The sequence below is a fragment of the Bactrocera dorsalis genome, chromosome 5 (genome assembly GCF_023373825.1).
Source record: "Bactrocera dorsalis isolate Fly_Bdor chromosome 5, ASM2337382v1, whole genome shotgun sequence".
Lineage (NCBI taxonomy): Eukaryota > Metazoa > Arthropoda > Insecta > Diptera > Tephritidae > Bactrocera > Bactrocera dorsalis.
In genome coordinates, this window is record NC_064307.1 from 64102002 (window position 1) to 64123265 (window position 21264).

Here is a 21264-nt window from a genome sequence, read left to right on the forward strand (position 1 = left end):
AAGATTCAATAATATTTATGCATGTATGCAAATAAAAAAAAATATATAGCAATTACAATTTAATGGATTTATTTAGTTAAATGCAAATTACATTATAAAACTTGGTAAATGGTTTATTTGGTTAACTATATAAATGTGTTATAAAAGCAAAATATAATTACAACAACAACAAAACAACACAATAACTGTGTGTTAGAAAAATAGCTACATAGCTTGTATATGCAAAAAACGCATGTGTTTGTAGGCAGATTATAAAAGTGGCAAGGTAGTGAAGGTAGAAGAGAAAAATGTAGGAAAATTAAATATGGTGTGTGAATACACCTTTACATTTACATATTACAAATAATGTAATGGTTTATTAATAAAAAATACATATATGTACGTATTAATGCATATTTCTATGTATAAAGAAAAATTATTTATAAGTAAACTTGGTAAGCTGGCCAAAAGTTAGTTAAGCTGAATACACTGATTCTATAAAAAAAAAGAAAATCTATATATATACTGCACCAAAACTTAGTTTAGAAAAAATCAAGCCTCAAATAACAACCACATGAGCGCTGTATAAGTTAATTAAAACAAATAAATGACTTACATATTTTACTTATAAGCTTAAATATTATATATAACTGCGTATATGAAGCTATTGCTGATTGCAATTAGCAGAAAAATATTATTAAAGAACTTAACTCCAAATATTGTACACATCGACTAACTAAAAAACTAAAAGAACGCATATGAGCATATTTATAAAAAAAATTGGGGAGTAAACTTTGACTTATGGTAACCTAAAAATTTTTGGTTTATTAAAATAAACATTACCACTGCGTAATTGTTTGTCGATTTCTTTTAATAAAATATAAATGTTTACTATAATCATTATTAAATACCAAACAAAAACAACAACAATTTATTTTACGCTTGAATTACAACTTATGCCTGCATATTACTAATCCTAATCCTAATACATGTGTAAACGCATAAAAAAGTTTATTTAAACAACCTATCCACATTTATATACAAATATATATAAAAAAACTAAATTTTGTTCTATCACAAAAAATACATAACAATGGAAATCACACAAAAACCCAAATTTGGCATTAATGTAAACAATCAATGACAGAACAACGTCAAAAATTGCTGAAAAGCAAAACAAAGTAAGCCAAAACCAATAAAGAAAAACATATAAATGTTAGCAAAACAAAAAACACAAATTAAAAAATCATTTGTAGTGAATTAATAAAACTTATTAGCAAATATAGTAATTATAACAAAATATAGAAATTATAATAACAGAAAAATATTAAAAAGTTGATGCCGCGAAGAAAATGATTTATTGTTCTTATATTTAATAACACATAAGAGATGTTTAAGCAACCATTCAGTAAAACAAAACAAAAACACAAATAAATACTTATTGTAATTACAAAGTAAAAAAATCGAAGTAAAGTTGGAAAACTGTAAAAAAGTAAGGAAATTGTAAGAGCCATGGCCACATTAGCGAAGGAGAGGAATGTAAAAGCTGGAGTTGCTCAGCGAAATGTATAACAGCTAAAGGAAAGTAAAGAAAAAGAGTAAATTAAGCATGGAAAAGAACAGTAAATAGTGCACAGAGCATGCAGGAAAGTCAGTCAGCCACAGCAGTTAATAAGAGCAACTATGAAATAAAATAAAAAATAATAATGAAATAAAAAACCAACTCGCCAAAACAAAGGTTGGCAGCAAGAAAGAAAAAAAGGAAGCACTAAAAATTACTGGCGAAAAAACAACAAAAAGCAAGTCAAAACATGCCTGCAAAAAAAATTGGCTAAAAAACAAGTAAAAAACTTGCGAAAACAACAAAAAGCGAGTCAAAACACGCGTGAAAAAAATAATTGGCAAAAACAAACAAGTCAAAGCAAAATGAGTCAAAAATTACTAACAAATAAACCACAAAAAACAAATTATAAATAAAAAAAACTACAAAAAGCGAGTTAAAAACACACTAAAAACCAGAATTCAACAAAAAATTAAAGACATTTCGACATAGACTTAAACCTTACTAAAAACTTACAAAGGACAAGACAAGTACTTGAATATGCAATTTCTTGCAGTTAAATATGCGTGTTAAAGTTTCAAAACTCTTTCAAAAACATGCAAAATCATTTAATAAGACACGAATACATGGCCAAAAACGTTCAAAAATATGCTTACGCTTAAGTTTCAAAACTATTTCAAAAATATATATTTCTGCAAACGTCCAAAGCGTTCAAAAATGCCTTGTAGCATTCGAAAATCATACAAAAAGCACTTACGCTTAAGTTTCAAAACTGTTGCAAAAATGTATATTTCTGAAAACTTTTTAAAACGGTACAAAAATGCATTGTGACATTCGAAAATCATACAAAATGCACTTAAGCTTAAGTTTCAAAACAGTTTCAAAAATATATGTTTCTGAAAATGTTTCGAAAGCGTACAAAATCGCATTTTGTTATTCGAAAAACGCTTACGCTTAAGTTTCAAAAATATATATTTCTGAAAAATTGTAAAAAGCATGCCAAAAAGTATTATAGCATTCGAAAATCATGCAAAAAGCACTTGTGCTTAAGTTTAAAAACAATTTCTAAAGTATATATTTCTGAAAATGTTTATAAAGCGTTCAAAACGCATTTTTTTCGAAAAAATTAAAAATGCAACTAAAAATTTCGAAAAACATCAAAAGTGCATCTGCAAACTGCTGTTTGTATGGAATAACGCTTTGTTGTGCTTAAAATGTATAAAAACCTTTGCAATATTTTTCCAAAAACTAATAAACAACTCAGCCATATTGGTTTCTAACCAATTAACAACTCGAACTCGTTGATTTCGAACGAAAATTTATACGAAGGCGTTTCGAACATGTCAAATCCGTTGCGAAAATGTTTGAAAATCTATGAATCTATTGATTTCGAGCAAATTGGTAAATCAAAATGTTTGAGTACTCCAGTTTTTGAAAAAATATTTGCAAAGCGTTTGTGTTTTAAGCATTTAAGTGTTTGAAAAATTATAAAAATACACGCCAACGTATTCGAAACTAAACGCATATTTGCAAAAATGTCAAAAGCGCACCAATAACGGACTGTTTATAAAAAACAAATATGCAAAGGCGCAAATGCATGGCAATTAAATATTATTAATTATTACATAATTTTGCAAAAATAATTTAATAATTATTTAAATTTTGTGCATTTGTGCCTTGCGAAAAAACTAAAATTTCAAAAACATTAATGTTTTGTAAACGGCTTAAAAATATAATTAAATAATATAACCTAAAATTTTCACAAAATCACTATATCACACTCACTTATGTACCATATTCAATATTTCACTCAAAATACTCGAAATACGCTTGCATGCACTCACTTGTACAATAAGCATTTTGTAGCCAAAGCAGATTTTCAAAATAAACAAATGCAAATATTGTTCAAAAGTGGTCTAAAATGCATTTTGGACTTGCTTTGTGTAGTTTTGGCTTATAAAAGTAACAACAACAAAGCAAATATTGCTCAAAAGTGCTCTCAGTTGCTTTCTAGGCTTTCCATGAGCAGTATTTGTTACAAATGTAACAAAGCAAATCATGTTCAAACGTGGTTTGACTTGTATTCTAGTCTGGCTTTGTGCAGTATTTGTTTATAAAAGTAACCACAACAAAGCAAATATTGTTCAAAAGTGTTCAAACATGCATTCTGGACTTTCTTGGAGCAGTATTTGTTTAAAAAAAAACTAGAATCGCTTTGGTTGCAAAAGCAAAAATAATTCTAAAAACTCAACTCTGCATTTTTTCATATTACAATAACAACTCATAATACCGAAGGGGCAATTGTTAGACAAATACAACACTATAAAATTTTCGAACTCTACAATTCACTGCAACTTTAAAATCTAAACTTTAACTCATTAAAAAGTGCAACGCACATTACGAAAAAAACAAAAACAATATATATATATATGTATTAATTCAATTTATATAGAAATTTGTCAAATTAAGTAGTAGAAAATTGCACCAAAGCGCAACAAATACATACACACACAACAACAAATGCAAAACAATACAATTAATTGCAAAAACAACAACAATAATGAAATTAATTGCAAAAACAACAGCAATAATAAAATTGTTTGCAAAAAAACAAAAATCATACAAAAAACTAATTGCAAAAACAACAACAATAATGAAGTTAATTGCATAACTCACAACGACACATTAAATTTCAATTTCATTAATTATACAACAACAACAACATGCAATTTCAGTGATTTTCGAACTTAAAATTCGTGTGTAATTCGTTAAAAACCAATAGTTGAAACATTAAACCGTACACTGACCACTAAAAGAATCAGGAAATATTAAATTAAAAACAAAACAAAAATAAATAAATTGTAGCGCAACAAAATTTAGTAAATTGAAGTGAAATACTAAAAAAAAAAACACGAAAATCTTTATGTCACCGCCGTTGAATTGAATAAGTATTTAAAAAAATAATAATAATAATTAATTAATTAATATGTATTAATGATTAATGTATGGCATTTAAATTGGTGGTGTTCAGAGCTTGAATGAGAGGCGCCAAAGTCCCGTCAAACTTAAGTGAAACTGAAAAAATTGCACGGCAAAGTATTTTACTTTTGAAAATTGTACGAATTGTAATGTTGAAATAAACAACCATAAAAAACCAAAAAAAAACAAGAAAATAATGAAAATGAAAATAAAATGTTGAAGCATTTGCAGTTTAAGCAGTCGATGTAACAGTTGTATAAGAAGAACAACAACAAAAAACAGCGTTAAGAAGCGTTAAATGGGTGTGCATTTTAAAGCCACCCGATGATAATATTAAATTTGCTTTGAGGGTCACAAATATCGAAATTTCCATCTCAACTATTAATTGTTGATTAGTAAAAAATTAAAATAATTAATGTTTAAGCAAAATAAAGCAAAAATGCATTAAATTTAAAATAATTATAGCAAAAGTTGAAGCGACGAAGTAAAAATAAAACCAAAAAACCAGAAAAACAAAAAATCAAATGTAATAAAATAAAATTCAATTAAATACTTAATTGTTAAGCAACAACAACTAAAACAAAGAAAAAAAGAAATTTTACTATGATTCAAACACTAATGCTCTAAACAAAAGAAAACTATCAAAATAACTTAAATTTAAACTTTCACTCATCTCTACACACACATAGACACATATATAAACGTTTGACAATTGCCCTAAAAATTAAAAAAAAAATTAAAACACAAAAAAAAATATATTAAATAAAAAATATAAATGAATGAATACAAATCAAACAGCCGTTTATGAACGTTATACAACAACAACAACAATATTCGTAAAAATATAAATAAATCAAACCAAGCCAAACAGCCGTTTAAAATTATTATAAATTACAACAACAAATATGGTAACAGCTGTTTATCAATATATAAATAACAACAACATTGTATAAATTACAACAACAATAATTAAAAAAACCGTTTATGAAAACTGTGAATCACAAAAACAAATATCATAAATTACAACAACAATTATGATAACAGCTGTTTATGAACGTCATGAATTACAACATCAATTCTAATAACATTTCTTTATAAACGCTATAAATAACAACAACAATCACGACAGCCGTTTATAAATGTTATAAATTACAACAACATATACGATAACAGCTGCTTATAAAAGTTATAAATTACAATTACATAAATTACAACAACTAATTGTGAATCCTAACAACAAATATCATGAATTACAACAACAAATATAATAAATTACAACGACCACTATGATAACAGCCGTTTATAAACGTCATAATTACAACAATGTATGAAAAATTACAATGACAAACAAAAAACGTTTATGAACACTATAAATTAAAACAACAAATATGTTATATGCTGCCAACTAGAAAAGTTATGCAAAACTAAAACAAATTACATACAAACAAACAAACGGCAATGTTATAAATTAAATAAAAAAAAAATTAATAAAAAATTTGAAAAGAAAATCCATAAATTAAAAGCAAAATCTTAAATTTAAAATAAAAAAAATAAAATATTATAAAAAATGTAATTTTGAAAAAAGACAATGTTCCAATTAAAAAACAAATTTGAAAAAAAAATCCAAATTAAAAAATTAAATTTTGAAAAAATAATTTTAATTTGAAAATAAAATAAAATAAATTCTTAATGTATGGTAAAAATTACAAATCCGAAGAAAATTAAATTCCATACATTAAAAATATTGCAAGTTCGAAAAAAATTGCTAAAAAGATCTTGCAAAATGAAAAACGGCTCAAAAATTGGCAAAAGGCTCTTGCAAATTAAAAAAAAATATCCAAAATTGAAAAAGGTAAACTAAAACTGCTCGGCAAAAGAAATCACTGCAATTCGTCGAGCGCAAGCAAGCCTTGAAAGGTTGAAAGTAAAATGACGAAAGAGAATGTCAAAGCATGTTTAGAAGTACCGTTTTACACTAGCGCGTGCATATGTATGCAATTTACTTAATTAATCAAGTATTAAGTAGCCTTAATTATGCAAAAATTTCAATTTCCCCAAACATTTAATTGCGTTTACACAATATGAAAAGTTAATAAACAAAAAAACACAAACAAAACTAAAAGAAAATTCGTTTTAATTGCATAATTGCATTGCATGACAATAAGTTCGCTTGGGTACACACAGCTCGCCATCAAGTAAGTACTTGGAAAGGCAGCGCGTCATATAAAAGGTTTGTATGAAAACCGAGCTTTGGATATCGAAGCATGATGCCGAGTTGACAATACTTGACCGGTTAAAAACCGAGTTTGCTCCTTCAACATAATACCGGACGGTCGTGGGAGCCCTCGTCTCTAATGCCGAAAACCTGAGCCAACGCTTTTCATAAGTTTCACTTAAGGAGAAGGTGGGTTGGTGAAAAAGTTCGCCTCAGACAAGAACTGGCAGTATTTAGTTGGTGTGAAGCCTGGACTACAATATGGATCCATAAGTATCAACCAACCAGGCTCCCGGAGCTTCTGGCGAATCATTACCAATGTGTGAGTGCGCCCTGGCGCTATCCCGATAGAACGAAATTTCTCTCCTCTTGACAAAAGCTGAACGCTTCTGGGCGAATGCGTCCTTCAGACGGTCCAATCGTTGACAGTACAAATCCAAATTAAGATTCTAATCATAGGAGAGCAGCTTCCTGCCAGTACAACCGAGCAGATGGTAGAACCTGACCTAACTAAGGTTTACGTCGGCTCACCGCGATTCATCTCCTACATAGGTATGGTTACCTTCGCTTCCAGCTTCTGTCCCTCCCACAGGTTTGAAAGCATACTGATCGCTTCCCTTATCCATGTTAGTGTCGAGTCATTTTGCATTTCAAGATTTTTACTCAGCTAAGCCATCCTACTCCATCAAATGATGGCATGGCTGCGCTCGGTTCGACGTCCATTCTCGAGAAAATGGCTTCCAATAGCTCCATTTCCACTATTTAACACCGCTTCGCTGTCCGACGGTCAAATGCCGTTTCGCAATCTCATTGGCCGTCTAGCTTCCCAACCTTTGCACTTTCTCTTTTTCGAGAGCGTCTTTGCTTCGCTCTACGTCGAACGCTGCCTCTATTCCTATAATCGAAATACTTTCGCATATCTGTTGTCTAGCATGAGCTCTAAGCTTTATTAAAATAATGTTAGAACAATAGCGCTCAATTTGCCTCTCAACCGCATAGCAGTATATAGAGCATGCAATCCAATTCAAAGCGGCTTTGTTTCTCTGTTGACTGCTTGAAGTCATATAAAACCATAATAGGGAATTCCCTTGATAAATCAGAAACAAGCAATTTGTAAAGTGTCATCTGAAATCAGCGCAGCTGTAGAAGTGAAATTGAACAGTTCTAACCAGTTTGTTGACGTCTTCCTCATACTTATTTAATACGAGGAAAGTGCGATAAGACTACAAAATTGCACTTACGAAAGCCAGGCTTAAACCGGGGTAGATACAGCTAACCCATATCTACCATAAATAAGTATTTGGTTCTCGAAGAATCCAAATCCATTGAGACTGGAGTTCCTTAGTTTTTTTGATAAGATATCGAAATTTCGTACTTAGTTAATCAACGACTTCATTGAGTCTGGTACTCGGTTTATTATAGTTGATATATTGAGTACATACTTCAGTCACTTCAGAAGTATTTTTCGGGTAAAACAAAAATAAAAGCCGTTGAATTTATGATATTATATATATGTTCCATTTATATAATACAAAAAATTACAAAATTGGTATCAAAAAGTCACTGATTTATCACACAGCCCTCGCGCATAAAACTTGTTTATTCTCCGTTTCTGTATGTGAGTAATCTTTCGGAAATCCCCTGAAAAACACAATTAGTTCTGCTGCAATTCTCATGCGGTAGAAGAAAATACCCTTTTTGAGAAAAATATAACCAAAAAGTGAATATACATATATATTTTTTAAGACGAACTCTTTGAAAATTTTACTCACAACTTTGCTACATTTTTCGACTGAGTTTATTCTACTCAGGCGTGCTTATATTTAGGTTAGGTGTCTAATGCTGATTTTCTATACAGAGATCACAAGATCACACTTGGATGGAGATCACTCTTGGATGGCTAAAGTAAACTACCAAAAAGATAGCCTGTTCTATTCGCTTTTGTGTCGCCAAAACGCCTTGAATCTGTCGCAAATCTGCTTAGACGATTAATCTGGCCTAGAAATACATAGCTCACCGGTTTAGCTTAAATATGAGATTCTGCTTTCGTTCCCTAAAGTCAAATGAAGTACAAAAAATTGCCGAAAGACTGACAGATTTTTATTAAAAGTTTGTCAGTTATGAAATATGTACATTCGCACAGCGGTATGAATAATCTCTACACCACACAAATTGTGGGTATGACTAAACTGTGCTGTGACGAATCAAATCTCGATCGTAATTTGTCTTTTATTTTTACACAAAAACTGAGTCGATATATGGCACAAAATGATGTTGAATTGTATACCAAACAAGGTATATATACATATGTATATGTTTATTTGATACTGCCGAGTTGGAACATATGAATAGGCCTTTTATTGGCGTTTTTTCTTCATAAAACCCAGTTCTACAAGTATATTTCCAGTTAATAATCAATGTCGTCGTATAAGTCGTAAACCTCATCGTTCCAGCGAATGCGATATTCACCATAAATCTTCCGCAGAACCTTTCTCTCGAAATTTATAATGCCGACTCATCAGATGTTGTCATCGTCCAAGCCTCTGCATCATATAGTAAGACGGAGAGGTGAGTGACTTGTAGAATTTGATCTTTTTTCGTTGAGAGAGGAGTTTACTTCTCAGAGTTAAAGAAATCTTAACACTTTATCATAATTCCGAGAATATTATATAGTTTGCTGCGATGTTTGTAACAGCCTGAAGGAAGCGTCAGAAACGATCGGCGTAACAAGCGCGTACTCGTTCCTCAGTTTTTGAGATATATATCTAAAATTTTGAATAAGTCCTTTTCTTCCCAAGTAGCGGCTCATTTGTCGGAACCACCGATTTTGGATCGCTATAGCATATATGGTCAGCATAGTCGGCATACTGAGCGTGCTATTTTCTGAAGAAAATATAGCAGCTGTAGCTGAGAGTGTACAGGAAGACCGTGGAAAGTGATGTATGGAACGACCTGGCGTTGAGATCTTATATTAAAAGCCTACAAAAAAACAGCTTATGCAAAGCTGAAGCCGCTCTTGAAAATTTCCAAAAAGATCTGACGTTTTCGAGGCAAATTTTGTTCAACGATGAGGGTCATTCCTGGGTCAATGGGTATGTAAAGAAACGAAATTGCCGCTTTTGGGTCTGTCGATTGACCACCAAGATCGCACGATATCACACCGAAGGGTATATAGCTTGGAAGCAACCGATGTCAATGCTTTTTCTTGTTCTTTGAATATTATAAACAATTTCGACCTTCGAACCGCATAATGTAGAAATATATACATACATATGTATATACTGAAGATAAGTCTTCGCATAGTAGTAAGAAAAAATGCTAAAAATCACCAAATAGAAATTTGCATAATGAAAGTTTTAGTATATAAAATTATGCATGGATTAAGTGTGCTATTGTTTGTAAACAATAAATTTCAAAATTTTATTGAGAACAAAGAGAAATGCAAATTTGAAAGCTATCGAGCACTCAATGAGTTGCGTCATGTTATTGTTCTTATTTTTTCACATACAGTGTGTTATTTTGAAAAAAATACAATACAATTTAAAAGTGAAAAAATTTACAATATTTATAATTTTATATATTTTTCGGAAAATTATTTTTTCTATAACTTTATTTTTGCGTTTTTTTTTTCAAAATTTAAACCTTTATTTTAGAAAATCATATTCAAAGTATTGTCCAATTGAAGCTATAACATTTTCCTTCTTTCTGGCATTTTGTGGATGCCATCCCAAAAGAACTGGGTTGCCTTGACGACCAGGAAAGAATTAAGCCAATTTTTAATACCCTGTTCTGATGTGAACCGCTTTCCTGTGAGCGCATTCGGCTTCGACTGAAACAAATAGTAGTGAGAAGGGACAAGGTTATAGTACAACTATAAGCCGGGTGTGGCAAAGCCTGCCAGTCGCTGTTTTCCAAATAGTTTTCAGTTGTTGTGAAGAAAGTTCTCGTGGTGTCTAATTTGGAATTCCGGGCATTTTTTAGCAATTGTTCCATACCATTTGATGAATGGTTGTCGGTAGCAATCCCCATTAATGATTGCACCCAGTTTATGAAGCTCATAATACAACAAATCACTCGGGCCCCACCATATACAGCCTGTGCGTCACGGATAGATGGCACAGCAGCACGCAATCCACCAGCAGAATATGCGACATATACAAAGACGGATCAAAAATTGCGAATGCAGTGGGCGCCGAAATCTATTGCACGGAGCTAGACCTCAAGCGACACTTCAAGCAGCCGGAATACTACAATATTCCAGTTCCAGACAGAAACCTTTGCTGTTAGGAAAGCTGCTGAAATATCTAATAACGATATAAGAAATATCAATGTCGCATTTCGTCAGAGAATGTTCTTAAAAGCAGCGAGGCGATAGATATAGTGGCTGTGAGAAGGCGACTGCATCCATTCTGGGTTCAAGGCCGCAATAACATGCCGTGAAACAATATAGCCGATGAGATAGCCGAAAGTGGCATCCGCTTGGCTACCGAATCAGTACAGTAAATACCCAAATCAAAATAAAAATATACCAAACGAAATTATTGGAAGGGTTCACAAAAGCTTCAAAGACAGGCAGTATCGTCAAGGCCATGTGGAAGGAAAACATGCAGGCTTCACTCACTTGAAAACGCAGCAGGATGGCTGTTGGCCTCGTCACAGGGTATAACTTACTACATGCGAACCATGTGAGCATTATTAACATATGTATGACACTTGTAGAAAGTGTATTAGGCATGAGAAAGATGCCAGAACACAACCTCTGTTTGTGTCTGACCTTAACAAGAACTCGGCTTAGAGATGTAGGAGCAACGTAGTTCAAGGCACTGGCTGAAGTGTGAGAAGTAGATATCAAGTTTCTACTAAAGTATACAAAGCAGTTTGCTTCCGCCAGCCAGTATAACCTAGTCTCATCTTCTCATAAAATATCAACATAATTAAGTCCCGTTTTCTCAAACTCTGGTTAGCAGCCAACTGTCTGTTAAGTTCTGTTTAGAAAAAAGTTCTTTACCGAAAGAGAATTGGTTCTTGGTTAAGTTAACAAGAACTTCAAGAAGACTTGTGGTTTAAGTTAACAAGTACTTAACTGACAGTTGACTGCTGACCAGATACTGAGAAAACGGCTCTAAGTGTAGTTTAGTTTAGTTGTATTTAACGTGGCATCCTACTGTCGACAGCTTAACTCCACGGTGCTCAGAAGCACAACGGATCAATATAATGCGTGTAGTGTCACTTTTAACCACCCACAACCCACTGTACGCCGACTAGACCGGCTCGAGAGCATCTTTAATGCAGTCATTGGCGCTTCAAACGCTGCTTTTACTCGAATTTAGTTTCAGTTCGCAAACGCTACTCGCAGTCAATGGTTTAGAACTGGTACTGTATTTCGCTATTTATTTAATTAACAGATACTCGCAAATCGTTAAGCTAGTCTACATAAACATATATACATATGTATATATAGTATGAGCTGAGTGCATATCGCGTTCGTCGCTTTGTGATCCGCGTTCAGTGATCTTGAATATACAAAATTAAATGTAAAATAAATAAAAAATATTAATACTAAGTATATATTTTGAAACGAAATCATTATCATTGCTGAAACGAACTTTGTGTAAACAAATCTACAAACTTAACTAAGCTTCAATTAATTGTATACATGTTTAGTTGAGTTATCTACGGAAACGACTAAAAATTTTAGCTTGAAAAGCAGAAATAATAAAAAATAAAAATACATTTTAAACAAGCGACGATTAAACCGCAGTCCGGTTTTCGTGTTGGGTCTGTGTGGATTTGATATTTCTGAAAATCACACACACAAATATAAATATTTATATGTGATATGGATATATAACACAATCTAGTAGCATACATACATATGTATATTAAGCTACGCTTTGATATTGAAAGTGTCTCAATTAGTAATACTGGGAATAACTCTTTAATTAACACGAGCTTTAGGGTTAAATTTGATTAAAAAAAACATCATTAATTTGCTTTTATCTGATGAAAAATTGCACAGACCTGTTCTGATATATTTTTCATTATTTTGCTTTAACTGATCATATTACTTTGTAGAAGCCGACGAGTGAAAATTTACACGCGTTCCAAACAACACTCATCAAACTTTCAAATACTCGTGCGACAGTATTAATTCTGTCCGACAAATAACGTCACTATGCTATTACGTAAAGGTAAGTCCCGTTTTGTTAGTGTTGTTTTAATGCATTAATTTATTCATAAACAAAAGCTAGATTATTAAAATATCAGCCAATTAGTATACCCTTACAGAGTTATAGTGGGGTTTAGCCGATTGTCTGTTCTATTCAACTAATTTTTTGTCGTTTTTCAGCAAATGAATGATTATTCTTCTTCTTTATTGGTGTATACATCACATCACGGTTATAGCCGAGCTTACAACAGCGCGCCAGTCGTTCTTCCTTTTCGCTGTTTGGCCCTAAGTGGGGTCAGATCCACTCCAGTCTTCACCTGGTGTTTTCGGCGGAGTGAAGGTCTTCCTCTTCCTGTGCTTCCACCGGCGGGTACGGCGTCGAATACTCACAGAGCTGGAGTCTTTTCGTAAATTCAGACGACATGACCTAGCCAGCGTATACGCTGTCTCTCATTTCGCTGAACTAAGTCAATGGCGTCGTATATCTCGTACAGCTCATCGTTCCATAAACTGCAATATTCGCCGTTGCCAATGCGCAAAGGAACATCAATCTTTCGCAGCACCTTTCTCTCGAAAACTTGTAGCGCCGATTAATCAGTTATTATCATGTCCATGCCTCTGCAGCATATAACTAGCAGGACGGGGATGATTAGTGACTTGTAAAGTTTGTAGTTTGTTCATCGAGAGAGGACTTTACATCTCAATTGCCTACTTGGTCTGAATGCGTTGACTGTTTGTTTGATGATAGCAGATATTTCGTCCTGCCCTCGTTCACTACCAGACCCATTTGCTTCGCTCTTTGTTCAACCTAGAGAAAGCAGAATCAATAACGCGGTTGTTATGGCCAATGATATCGATGTCAGCTCTGCAACTCGAATTATTTTCTCCAGTCGCACGATAGGGAGTCCCCTTTTTACTTCTTCAACTGTGAACCCTGTTACAATACGAGTGTTGCCTTTAGTAGTAGTTTACTGCAGATCCGAGTTTCCTAATCCTTTATCCAATTGTCGTCCAGTGACTGACCGCACCAATAGTCATAAAAAGACCCCGTGTTATCAGGAGGGAACGAGCAGAAAGTCACGCCTGCCAAAGTTTGAAGGTTTTGACCAATTTGATGGGAGGGGCGATGGCAGTTGTTTTCGTTTGGAGTGAGTGGAGTTCGGTTACCCTAATTTTTCTGAGCATCAACAGACAGAATATATCTGAGATGATGATGCCACATTCTCAGGTTGCCTATAGAAGAGTCGGCATAGAGTTTCAGATGTGATTTTCAGCGTTGCTTTTCGCGTTGATACGAGTATTATCTAATCTTCGTAATATTACAGTAGAAAACGTTACGCTGTTCTTCGTGAATCTCTCTTTACGACAGAAGTTCTAATTAGGGAGCCGAAAAGGGCTTGTTTAGATGGTGTAGAGCATACGCGTGAATTTGGATGTCATTTTGGAGAATGCTTTCAACTTGGTCTGATCATAAGAGGATAAATATCAGAGGAACTGGTCATCGATCAGTGTGCAGTGATAGATTGCAAGACGCGATGGAGATCCAACTCGGTCCCAATCCCCAGGGCGTGGATGAGTGGAATTCATTAAACATACAAAAAGGTGGTTGAAGTCGTGCGGTGAGCTATTACACTCAAGACATATATTTGGTATGTCGGTGTCGGTTACGGATAGATAGGAGGGTAAAAACGAAGTTGCGCAAGGATCACTTTAGATTCGCGCGGCAACTCGAGCTTTTCGTATGTAACGGGTGGTGGTTTGACCTCTAAGTACGTCATATCCTGGGAGGCAGCTGGTGAAGTTGTTAATAGATGTACTGTAAGTTGCATTCATTGCGTTTTGAATTTAGGTGCGTGCGTAGTCTGTTCGGTAAATTATTCTATATCTTCGACGTAATTAGGGGTGATCTTTCGATGCTTCTAAGAGGCGACCCCGACTCAATCAGGTGGCTGTAAGGGTTTGTAACTCATAGTTCCCAAACCGTGGCTCCACAGGCCTTAAATCAGCGCTTCCGCAGCTATTTTAGCAAACCAACTGACGTTTGGACGACGGCGTCTTAGACAGGGAACCAGTATGTGTTCATATTGTGCTAAATTTTATGCGGTTTGTTATAACGGTTATCTGAACGCTGTCCATAAATTTGAAATTTTGAATCTAAAGGGAGTTTTAGAACTGCCTCGAGCAGCTTGGTTTGTTGGTTATGGTAAAGGGCAAAATATTTTAGAACTTAATTTACCGTTATCCAATAAACTTAAAACTTACTTATTTCTTATGATTTCAGCCTTCTTCGCCTTCCTATCGCTCAGCTTATGCATCTTAATACACTTAACTGCCAGCGAATATTGTACCAAATTAGAGAATGCCAGTTCGGCGCTGCAGACAAATCCCGCACAGTTCGCCAGCATCGCAGCCGGTGCAGAGAAATTCGGCCTGGAACTTTTTTCCTTGATTTCCACGCAAGCGGAGAATGATGATTTTGTAATTTCACCATTTTCCGTATGGGCGCTATTACTTCTGCTCTTGGAGGCCGCATCGGAGAATACATTGAACGAGCTGAATACAGTGCTGCGCATAAATCAGGATCGTCAAGCGTTACGTCAAGCATTTAATGTGGTGCAGCAATTTTTGTTGTGAGTTGGAAGTACTATTTTATTTATACACTGAACAGGGTGTATGTATTTAGTATGCGAAGAACTATGTAAAACCTAGAGGGAAACGTGGCTTGCCATGTCCGCCTGTTTGTCTGTATATACCGAGTTAGTCTCTCAAATTTTAAGATATCGATGTAAAATTTTTCAGTTGTGTTTTTCTCTCCAAAAAGCTGCTATTTTGTCGAACCAACCGATATTGGACCACCAAAGCATATAGCGTCATACAAACTAACCTATAAAAATCAATTTTTTGTATGGAAAACATTTTAATTTGACCAGATATCTTCAAGAAATTTTGCATAAATTATTGCCCAAGTCAACGCTGTATTTTCCGATCAAATTGTTCAGATCGGACCACTATATGATATAGCTGCCATATAAACTGATCTATCAAAATCAAGTTGTTGTATGGAAAACATTTTTATTTTACAAGATATATTCAAGAAATTTGGCATAAATTATTATCCAAGTCAACGCTGCATTCTCCGAAAAAATTATTCAGATGGCACTACTATATGATATAGCTGCTATACAAACTAACCTATTAAAACCAAGTTGTTGTATGGAAAACATTTTTATTTGACGAGATATTTCCAAGAAATTTGGCATAAATTATTGTCCAAGTCAACGCTGTATTTTCCGATCAAATTGTTCAGATCGGACCACTATATGATATAGCTGCCATATAAACTGATCTATCAAAATCAAGTTCTTGTACGGAAAACTTTTTTATTTGACCAGATATCTTCTAGAAATTAGGCATAAATTATTGTCCAAGTCAACGCTGCATTCTCCGAACAAATTACTCAGATGGGACTACTATGTGGTATAGCTGCCATACGAACTGACCTATCAAAATAAAGTTCCTTTATAGAGAAATTTTTTATTTGACGAGATATTTCCAGGAAATTTGGCATAGATTAGTTTTCAAGACAGTACTTTAATCTCCGAAGAAATAGTTCAGATCGGACTTCTATATCATATAGCTGCCATACAAACTGATCTATCAAAATCAAGTTCTTGTATGGAAAACTTTTTTATTTGATAGAAATTTTTATTTCTGTAGGATATTATAGCTTTAGTGCAACCGAAGTTAACATTGTTTTTTTTTTGTTTTTTTTGAATCCTTTACAATATATTTTATTTTATACTTTTTGATGTTTATAAATAAATATTTCATTGAAAATATATATTTATATTATTATATATATATTATTTTTTATTTATTTTATTTATATATATATTTAATATGTATATATATTTATATAGGCGCAAAACATCGACTATACACGTCGAAAGTTTACAAGCAATGTACTATGACACGTTCGAAAGGTTCGGACAAGACTATATTACTACACTAACAACTTGTTACAATGCAAAGGTACAAAACTTAAATTTCAACGATACCAAAACTTCGGTAAATTTCATTAACAATGCAATAAATACGGAAACCAAAGGTCTAATAAAAGATGCCATCAGTGAAGCTGACTTGAAAGATGCAACACTATTACTAACATCGTCACTGTATTTTAAAGGACAATGGCAGGTGTGTAAATATATCAAATTATTGCCTTTTCATATTAATTGTTATAAATTGTGTTTTGGCAGTTCCCTTTCAACCGTAGCGAAACACGCAGAGAGACCTTCTACGATATGAATGGCAAGCCGGTTGGTGAGGTTGAGATGATGTTCCAAATGACACCATTCAACTACACCAGAATGCAGGATTTGCAGGCGCATGTGCTCGAACTGCCGTACGGCAATGAAAATCGTTTGTGTATGCTGGCTATACTGCCAAATAAAGGTGGCGTAACAATTTGAGAATGCTTTAAATTACAATTTCAGCAAACTTGATATATTTTGCAGGCATCTCGGTCAATCAAGTAGCGCAGAGCTTGCAGAAATTGGGTGTGCGCCCAATATTCAATAAACTTGAGGAGGACGCCTTAAATTTCGGCGAACAGGAAGTTGAGGTGTATGTGCCACGTTTTGAGACATCAACGTCAATATCGCTAAGAGGCACACTAGAAGCGGTATGTATAGTGTTCATTCTTGCAAAATTGCTTGAACCGTGGTTTATAATATTTTTTGTTCTTTTTTCGCTAGATGGGCATAAAGAGTATTTTCGATCCGCAGACTGTAAATTTAGGCGTACTCTCGAAGAGCTTGTTCGTGAAGGACGTCATACAAAGCACTAAAATAATAGTGAATGAAGAGGGTACCGAAGCGGCTGCAGTCGTTGCGGCGATTTTGACTAATAAAATTTCGCCACCGAAATTCTACTTTAATCGTCCATTCATGTATTTGATTGCGGAAAAACGTTCGAGTACATTATTATTTGCCGGCCAACTATCGACACCGAAATTATTAAAAAACTAAAAGTACTAAATATTTAAAATTATTGTTTTTTTTAATGATTTTTACCTAATTAATGAAATGTAAAAAGATTTAAAACCTTAAATGTTATTTTTTCGGACGTCCCGCTGCCTTCTTGCCGCCTACTGGTTGCTTATCCTTATTCGTTTTACTTGATATTAATGGATGCGTTTCTGGAGGGTGCAAAGAAAGCATAATTTTAGCAAATATCGTTCCTTACTTTACCAATGACAGACTGTACACTTACCATCGACTGGCGCATCCGGCAGGCTGATGTCATAATTATTAATTTTACGCTTTCTCGTCGTTACCGTGTCCTCGTAGTCCTGCGGCGCGTTCTCACTTTCTTTAGTGAGTGACGTATCCACACCATCTTGCATGGTCCAGCCATCTTCAGGGTCTTCGACTTCTGGTGCCATCGGCAGAAATTGCAAAGCATTTTCGTCCTCACCCTCTTCATCGGATGAGCAAAATGCTGCCACTGGTTCCACTTTTAACACGTCCACTTCGATTTCTTCATCCTGCTTCGCATCGGCATTTAAATCAACCGATTTATCTTCATCCGTAATATCGAATTCCGATTCGCGTTCTTCATATTCCACATTCTCGTCGAGCTCCTTGAAATCGGGCGCAAATGCTGACCAATTTTCCACTTGATTTTGTGCCCAAATCGAAACGAGCCCCGAACTAATGCTAGCTATAATGGGACGTACTGGATGCCACACAACATCGAGCAGCAATTCACCTTTGGTGCCGTGCAGAATTTTCACCAAATTCCCTATCGACTTTTCCCATATATAGAGCGCATGTTGGCGTGCACTACCGGCGCATATGTATTCACCATCGCCGGAGAAACAACACTTTTTCCAGGTTGTTCTGTAAAAGAGTGTAGGGTTAACATTTCACATTGCTGATATATTTAAGAGTTTCGTAAATATTTATATTGTTGATTTATCTTTATAACTTGAATGGGGTATATTAAGTTTGCTACATCCAGAAGAACTGAGATATCGATATGAAATTTTGCATGCGTATTTTTCTTTCTAAGAAGCTGCAAAGTTGGGGGAACCGACGATAACGGACCACTGTAGCACATGGCTTCCATACAAATTGATTGTTTAAAAAACTTTTTTATTTGACGAGAAATCTTCACGAAATTCGGCACGGATTATTATAAAGCAACGCTATAATCTCCGTTTAAAGTTTTCAGATCGGACCACTATAGCATATAGCTTCCATACAAACCGAATGATCAAAATTTAGTTCTTATAGGGAAATTTTTTTATTTGACAAGGTATCTTCACGAAATGTGGCATGGATTAATTCCTAAAGCAATGCCACAACCTCTGAATAAATTTTTATCCAAAATTTAGATGAAAAAAATTTCAAAAATTCAGTATTTGTATATTCTTGCAACACAACAGTTTCCAATTAAACGCTACTCACTTGTTCACTAAATCTTGTAACTTTTGTATTGGCTCAGGCTCACCATCCTTCCCCAGCGCTATGATCTCCTTTGAGTCGTAAACCCGTATGACGCGATCGGAGGTGTTTATTAAAAATGCGCTGAAATATGTATAGACGATTTAAATGTGTTTAAAAACCATTAAAAAAAATACGAGCAAACCTACAACACTTTGTGGTTGCCAAGATCGGTGTAAACAAAATTTTGTTACTTACTCGCCTCTACGCGCAAACTCTATGCTTTTTACAGCCGTCGCACTCGAAGAACCAACAATAATGCGAAAACTCGCCACAATTTCTAATGTTTCTGCGTTTAAGACCAGTATCTTACCCTTAGCATTGCCTGTGTAAATATGTTTACCGCGTCGATCAAATGATGCAACAATATTTAAATCGCCCTGTTGGAGAATATTTACTGTTATGCATTAAAATTAATGATAATTCGTACAACTTACATCTGAATCCAAGGGCAGACATTTGTGTGTATCACCAATGCGCACTAGCACGGCTGCATAACGCATTGGACAAACAAGGAAGCGTTTGTCATTGCGTGGATCAAACTGCACTTTCAGCACTGGTGAAGGAAAACGATATTTATGCTCACAGTCGCCGGTGAGTACATCCCATATGCAAACGTTATTGTCTGTAGAAGCGGACAGTAACTAAAATACAAAATATTGTTGAATTTATTAAAAAAAAATGTATTGCCAATCTTTATAGTTTACTTTATGTCCATTACGCGTCCAACTTAAACTGCACACTGGATGCACATGAGCTGAGATAATTTTTGCAATTCCACGCGTTAAGAAATCCCAAACAACAATGCGCCCATCGTTGCAGCCAACGGCTAATAAAGTACCATATTTATTGAAAGCACAAGTTACAGCAAGTGATATGCAATCCAGTGAGCCATCGAATTCCTCGGGATAATTTTGGCCAAAAGATTCTGCAGTTACATTTGACATAATATTACCATAAACATTATATATTTATATAAAAACTTACCTAATAATTCTAAATTCATGCTGAAAACAATATTTGAGTATTCTTTGGATAATTGCCCGGTGGCTTCTTGCAGTAAGTTGACAAAACTCGTTAACAATTATATGAAATAAATTGTCATAGTTTGTTTACTTTTTCTTCAACTTATATTATTAGTTATGAGCTTTAATAAAATGTTTGCATTCAATATTTAAGGAAATTTGTTTAAATAACAATTATTTCGAATCAAATTAGACGCCGCTTGGTCTTATCAACAAATAGCCAAACAGCTGTTTTTATATGGTTTGTTAAAAGTAGGGGAAAATATTAGTGAAGAGCAGTATTATAAGTTTTTTTTTAGTATCGACTGGAGTCGTAGATGAAAACTGTAATATTATTAAAATGTATATTAATTTATTTAAAATATATATAACTGAAATTGATGTTTTAACATTAAAATATTAACAAAAAAATATTGCCAAATTTTTTAAGCATGAAATTCAAATTTAAAAATATACTATACTTTAACATACTGTTAAATTAATAAAAAAATACTGCTAAAATAATGAAAATAATTAGGAAAGAGTAAAAATATACTAAATTTAACACTACATGCTGTTAAGCTCATAACATACCACAATCTATTACTAAGTTCAGTTTCACCCTTTTGCAAAAGTGGTACATTTATCGCCTACGCCATTTTGTTCACAACGTGTTGAGAGAACATTTGTAGTAACGTACCAAAACGGTATTTATTTTTAACAAATAACTTGCAAACTAAGTGTTAAAAAAGTTTCACTTTATATTCTTATGGTAAATGCGTCAATTTCTGTAAGTATCATTTTTAATTCATAAGAATTTCACAACCTTTTTTTATTATATTTTTAAC

General features: G+C 33.7%; 2 protein-coding genes across 3 annotated transcripts; one reads left to right on the forward strand and one right to left on the reverse strand.

Annotated features, from left to right (window-relative positions):
- The first annotated feature begins 11978 nt into the window (after window positions 1–11978).
- On the forward strand, window positions 11979–18008 carry LOC105227917 (serine protease inhibitor 77Ba). Of its 2 annotated transcripts, none has more exons than XM_011207475.4 (7): window positions 11979–12107; window positions 12810–12925; window positions 15185–15533; window positions 16824–17100; window positions 17163–17358; window positions 17421–17587; window positions 17661–18008. In XM_011207475.4, the coding sequence occupies exons 2-7, from the start codon at window positions 12910–12912 to the stop codon at window positions 17931–17933; spliced, it is 1278 nt and encodes a 425-aa protein (XP_011205777.2). In that variant the 5' UTR covers window positions 11979–12107; window positions 12810–12909; the 3' UTR covers window positions 17934–18008. The 2 variants fall into 2 exon arrangements, with proteins under 2 accessions (XP_011205777.2, XP_011205778.2); XM_011207476.4 differs by having other exon boundaries at window positions 12074–12268.
- Window positions 17937–20691, reverse strand: LOC105227916 (retinoblastoma-binding protein 5 homolog). The gene is made up of 7 exons (XM_011207474.4): window positions 20400–20691; window positions 20120–20340; window positions 19850–20056; window positions 19611–19792; window positions 19377–19496; window positions 18178–18806; window positions 17937–18103 (listed from the first exon to the last, which is right to left on the reverse strand). The coding sequence occupies exons 1-7, from the start codon at window positions 20416–20418 to the stop codon at window positions 18018–18020; spliced, it is 1464 nt and encodes a 487-aa protein (XP_011205776.2). The 5' UTR covers window positions 20419–20691; the 3' UTR covers window positions 17937–18017.
- Between the last annotated feature and the right edge of the window lie 573 nt (window positions 20692–21264).